The sequence below is a fragment of the Pagrus pagrus genome (assembly GCF_965226575.1).
Source record: "Pagrus pagrus genome assembly, chromosome: 5".
In the NCBI taxonomy this organism is placed as follows: Eukaryota; Metazoa; Chordata; class Actinopteri; order Spariformes; family Sparidae; genus Pagrus; species Pagrus pagrus.
In genome coordinates, this window is record NC_140189.1 from 1,598,380 (window position 1) to 1,604,379 (window position 6,000).

The following is a 6,000-nucleotide window of genomic DNA, read 5'->3' on the forward strand; positions in this document are numbered from 1 at the left end:
TGGATCCCTCCATCACTGGCCTCCCTTTATTTAAATATAGAGCCACCTCCTCTGCTGGGGTCATATCCTGGCTTGGTGGGCCGCCCCCTGTGCCAATTCTATGGGCTTTTTTTAAAAAACTGCTACAATCATACAGACATTCAACATGTCAGCATGAGACCTAATCTATTCACCTCATTTGTTCACTGTTATCTACTTTAAAGTCACTTACCAGCCTGCAAAATGTTCTTGTACTTAATTTTAACTTGCTGCCCGGTCCTTTTATGTCCAGACAAGTTTGTTCTTTATGAAGGATAGAAAGATAAAATAGATAAAAACGTAACATGAGAAAAATAGATTAAATGAACCACATTATGGATAAGTGTTTGCACTTAATCATACTCTCCATTTTCTGAGTAACATGCACCTCTACTTGCCACATTTAAAGCAAAGTGCACAACAGTTGATTGGTGGACTTGAAAAGTAACTCCTATAGTCCTTTAATTGTAGCCTAATTATGACAGTTCCAGTGGAGCACTGTTTATTAATTGTACAGTTTTGGACTATACGCATTAAGTCGGTCCGCTATTGTCTGCCAGGCTTTCTCACTTTCTTTAATTATGGCATTATTGCCTTTTTTCTTATGATATCTTTCACCTCTTCATAGAACTCCATCAAGAGCTGTTGTTCAGCGGCTGTGAAATACGAAGCGCGACTCTTATCCATGTTCCCTTCAGTGATTCTGTGAGCGATCGTGAGGTCTATTTAAGTATGCCGTGAACACGCACTTATCCCAACTATTTACACCTGGCTTGACATAGCCGCGCCTTTTCATCCTGGCTCGGCAAACGTGCAACCAATTAAGCCAGGATGCGCCGAGCAGACTAGGTCAAGCCGCGCTTGATCAATTATCCTGGATTTCTTTATTCTACTTTTGTGCAATACCCCTCAGGGATTAACTACACATTATTCTCACACATATCTGCTGGATTGAGACCATTACCAAAAATAATCTGTTTGTTGCTCTGCTGTGTTTTAGATGAGGATGAGGAGAACCAGGATACTGTGGAGCAGATCCTCAAATGCATTATTGAAAATGAAGGTGACAAAATCAAAACAAGTATTTGAGATTCTGTTTCATTTTGTTCAAGTTAAAGTTTATCAAATGTAATCTCTTCTAATTGTTTGGGTTGTTCCTCCTTTGCAGTGATTTACTGTTATCTGTCATATACACGTAATGGACATATTTTTGAATGAGAGCTGTTGATATGATGTTTAATACACCTAGATTTTAACAATTTCATGCCAAAAAAATACAAAGGTGATACACATATCTATGGCCCTACATATGTATTTTTATCAGACTAACTCAGTATGTATTAGCAAACCCATCCAACAATACTTGATTACCTCTACCATCAAATGGGTTCTTCTTATGTCACCTCTAGCTAATATGGAAGCCTTCAATGAGATGCTGGGAAACCATAATGTCTGTGTGCGCCATGACCCCAGGTAAAATCATATATCTCTGTCTGTATTAGTGTCACACTTTTACTGTCTTCTACTGCATGTTGATGTTACAAACAACATATGCAGTACATACACAGTGCAGCTTGAATGTCACAGAGCAGTCATACTATATAAATAAGTTACCCATATCTGACTACTACATGCAAAATGATTAATCATTTTAAAACCAGCATTTGCTTGCTACGTTCAATGTGCTGTGTAACAATGTAACAAATAAAATTTTATTTGTAAGAGCATTTGATTTATTGATGTTAAATGATTTTCTACAAATAAAACAAAAATGTTTCTAGAATAACTTAACAACCCTAACTTTAACCTGGAATTATACATCCACAGAGATTCACGTAAAAGCCTTTGTGAACCTACGGCCTCTGCACATGCCATCCAAATTTGCAGATTGACCGATCCAACATGCCATTGGAAAGTTTTCTCTATTTTTTATTGTCAGAGTTGGGGGTACAGTTCAGTATAGTACTACCCCACATGATCTTCTGGCAGAGCAGAGGAAAAGAAGTTCCTCTTCAAGGTACTTGTTAATGATAAAGATGCAGTGATTTGGTTACACTGTCCCCAAGGTGTAACTGGTTTCCGTTTCCTTCCACATTTTTTACATTGTGGTGTGCTAAACATTACACTGCTTCCTTGCGGACACAGACAGTATACCCCAACACCTGAACATTCACTGAAAGCATAATTCCAGCTTAGAGTACATGACATATAATACACATAATGATAAAATAGGAATAATGTCCATTTTAACAAGAAAGATCATGTTGATCTACAGGTTGCGTAAGGAGTCCATTGGTGGTATTCCATCCCATCACCACACAGTCCACTCAGGCTCCGACCACAACTCCTGCCACCTCTGTGCCCAGGTGCGATCTAAAAAGGGCCGACGGCAAAGCCGAACCCCTCGCTCCAAACATCGACCTGGAGAGCAGACTGTCTTCTCTGTTGGCAGGTAACAACACAAGGTTAAACCACTCATGCATAGTGCATGATGGGATATAATAGCAGAAATATGGCATCCTAAATATATAATTTTCCACTCAGGTTCCGGGTGACGCATCATGATAAGAAGCTCCATGGAGGTCCTAATCCAATGGTCAGTTCAGGAGACCAGCTGGACCAATCCCAGGACAGCGAGGAGCGGAAGGAAGGGTACAATCTGAGAAGCATGTTTAAGGATGCACGACCACCATCAGAAAGCTCCAATGGGGTTGCCCCAAATGTAGGGAAACGCAGGAAGAGTGTGACCATATTCGGGCTGAGGCGGGGTAGCGACCCTGTTGGCATCAAAGTAGGTGAGGGGACAGCTAGAGAGACTGGAGGTGTTAGATTTGTTGTTCAGAAGCAACCTGTAGTGCTGGAGGAACTGCTGCAGAAAGAGGACACCGAGGTCACCCCTGAACATGGCACTAAATCTGGTATCAAACCTGAAACAGAGCCATCAAAGAATCAAATATGTGCTCCACCCCAACTTGAGGATAAAACTATAGGTATTGTTAATTCCTCCTCTTCCCAAACTAATGTCAAGGCCCATGACTCTAGCCCTGCACCTAAAGTTGGCTCTAAACATGGGCCCAGTCTTGAACCTTGTACAAATCTTATGATCAAACCTACCACTGGGAGAACAGCAGCTTTTGGCCCCAGCTCTCTTCCCATTCCATCTCCTGCTTCATCTAGACAGATTTTTAAGACAATGGAGAAAGGAAAAGATGTCGAGGATAAGATGTTAAAAATTAAAGATGCATACGATCCTGGGCCGCTACAGACCTCAACACCTATTGCCCCCGTGCATGGATTCATTTCAAGTTTTAATCCGGTAATTCCTGCAGATCAACCTGAACCATATTCTAGCACAGGTTTTCCAATTACCCAAACACCCCCTATCCCAAGCCCCAGCCCCAATCTGGAGCAAGATATTGGTGCTAGCCTAGCTTTAATAAGCTTAGGTTCATCCCCTCCATCTTCATTCCAAATCAAGACCGTATCCTCAGTCTCTTTGTTAGGAACTCCTACTTCACCTCTAGCAGTCACACCAAGCCCCAAACTAAGTTCAATAAAGATGCTATCAGAGGATACTAAAACTGACTTTTCCCCTGCCCTCACTCCAAGCCCCAAATTACCATCAGGCAGAGCAATGTCTAGCCAATCCCCTACTACATATTCAAGTACTAGTCCATTGCGAGCCCGAGCTCCCTCACCTGCTCCAGTTGCTAGCCCCAAACTTGACACCATGCCAGTATCACCACAAACTTCTTCTCCAGCTGACCAAAACCTAGCCTTTGAAAGTCCACATTGTCTGACTTTGAAGTCAGAAAGTGTGACGTCTATGACATCCATGACCAAAGGGAATATGGTTTCAAGTCCATTATCTCTCAAGGAACAAGAGCTAGAAGGAGCTACAATCCCAAAGTCAGAAGGAAAGACAGAAAGAAAGACAGTAGGAATTATCAAAACACTTAAAATTTCTTCCCCCACTGATTGGCTTTCTAAGGACAGACTGAGCACTTTGCCTCTGTCCCCTTCCAGTCTGATGTCTCCTTCCTCACCCATAGGAAACAGAGTAAGTAATGTGACCATCGTCAAAGCCAGCCCTGACAGCAAGCGAGAATTTTCTGTTGTCACTATGGTTGAGGAGGAAGAATCATCCACTTACAAAATAGGGATTAGTTCAGCAGATAGTCAGGGAGGAAAGCTTTCTGCTTCAGGAGTAGGACAATCTGAAATTCAGCGTGGAGAGACCTCAAGAGTAGAGGATAGGCCAATAATATACCAAGAGAAGGATGATATGGTGGAGATGGAAGATATTAGAGACTGCCAAGTGCAGCAGGTGGAATGAGCAGATTAAGTGAATGAGGAGTAGGAGAAGATGGTGAACATTTAGTTGAAACACTGAATGTTCACGACTATTATTTCTCATAATAATAGTGTCTAGAGTTAAAACTGTCATCTGATGATCCAAAGAAAGAAGTGATGAAGAAAAAAAATGTAGTAATATTTAAATTAAGTAATTATGAACATGCATTTAATCAACTGCAGCAGTGAATATGTTGCATGACTGGACTGGCTGGTTAACTGATGGGTTGGTTGGCTAATGGAAAATACTCTCTCACTGCTAGCTTTAATGGAGGATACAATGGGTATTGCATGTTTTAGCCCTTTTCACCACAAATCACTAAATGGCTCACCAATTTGTTAACCATGCTTTTGTGTTTCAGATTTTTTAATTTTGATTCCTACTTTTGCAGGCAGCCATAGGCTTCCATTCATTTCAGTGGAGTATAATAAGAGTCTGAGCCTGTTTTGTTGGGATCTTGACATACTGCAAAATTTGGTGATTATGATGCAGTAAAACAAAAACAAAAAAAGTCCACTCCCATTCTAGCGTCAGGTCAGTGCTCTCAAACTGCTCCTCCATCACGCCTGTGACCTAATGTCAGAAATATAATATAATTCAGCCCAATTTTTTTTAAAATGTAATTATACTTTTTTGTTGTTTCACACTAATTTAAAATACACTTTCATATTCAATTGAAATAAAAACACAATTCTATAGTGAGTTGACTTTTGAATTACAGTCATCACAGGGAATGCAATGTGTTTAGTTAGCACTCCTGTCATTCATCAGAAATGTGTCTACAGAGCAAAACTGTGGTTATTTTTGGCATTTGTTGACAGCAGATCCATTTTTAAATATATCTGTAGTAATAATAGTATTTTTATTCAGTCTGTGGGAGTATTGAACAAGAAGGAGCTGTTTGAGGAAGAGTTGCAGGTGACTGGCTGCACAGCCCCAGCTTCTCAGTGAGGTAAAAACTCCCTCATTAATGTTATCATCCTCCATATTAGTTTAAATCAGACATGTTGTCAAATAGGCGCTTTTGCTTTTGACAACAAATCTTAAAGTTAACTGTGACTCCTGTTACTCTGTGATGCGTCTCTGCTGCTGGCCCGAACAGATGCTCTTGTAATCACAGCTTCCCTCGTCGGACTATTGATTTTTTATAAAGGAAAATGACGTTGAGGGTGTTTGGCAAGAAATGTAATCCGTGTAAACCAGACCACCGTGTAACACCCAAACCAGCAGTGGCCCCAAGCTATTTGAGATTGAGACCCCTGGCTTAGGTGGTTTGAGCTTAAAGGATAACTACCGTTTTTTACAACCTGGACCTTATTTCTAGCATAAAATACGATCATTTACTCACCCAGATAACTTTGGTGTCATTTGGAGTCGTTCGGACGAAATTAGATCCAGTGGAGCGCCGCGTATATACATATAATGCGAGTGATCGGGGCACCGAAGGGCAGCCTCTATATAACGCATTATCTGCCGCGAAACTAGTTCATTTCACCAATATTTTGTTATGATATGCTAGTGCTATTCCCCTCTGAGTCCGGGCTCGTCTGTTATCAACATCCGGGGTCTGTAGGTTGACCTACTAACCTCTGACCTGGATGATGTCATCTCTGAAAGCGGAGCGCACC

At 41.1% G+C, this 6,000-nt stretch overlaps 1 protein-coding gene across 2 annotated transcripts in view; it reads left to right on the forward strand.

Annotated features, from left to right (window-relative positions):
- Positions 1–5,688, forward strand: part of rell2 (RELT like 2) — a 55,427-nt gene extending 49,739 nt beyond the window's left edge. For both annotated transcript variants that reach the window (XM_084353971.1, XM_084353972.1), the window contains exons 4-7: positions 1,019–1,081; positions 1,428–1,491; positions 2,294–2,470; positions 2,563–5,688. In XM_084353971.1, the coding sequence (XP_084210097.1) occupies positions 1,019–1,081; positions 1,428–1,491; positions 2,294–2,470; positions 2,563–4,354 (2,096 nt within the window). In that variant the 3' untranslated portion in view covers positions 4,355–5,688. The remainder of the gene's footprint in view (positions 1–1,018; positions 1,082–1,427; positions 1,492–2,293; positions 2,471–2,562) is intronic.
- Positions 5,689–6,000: the final 312 nt, after the last annotated feature.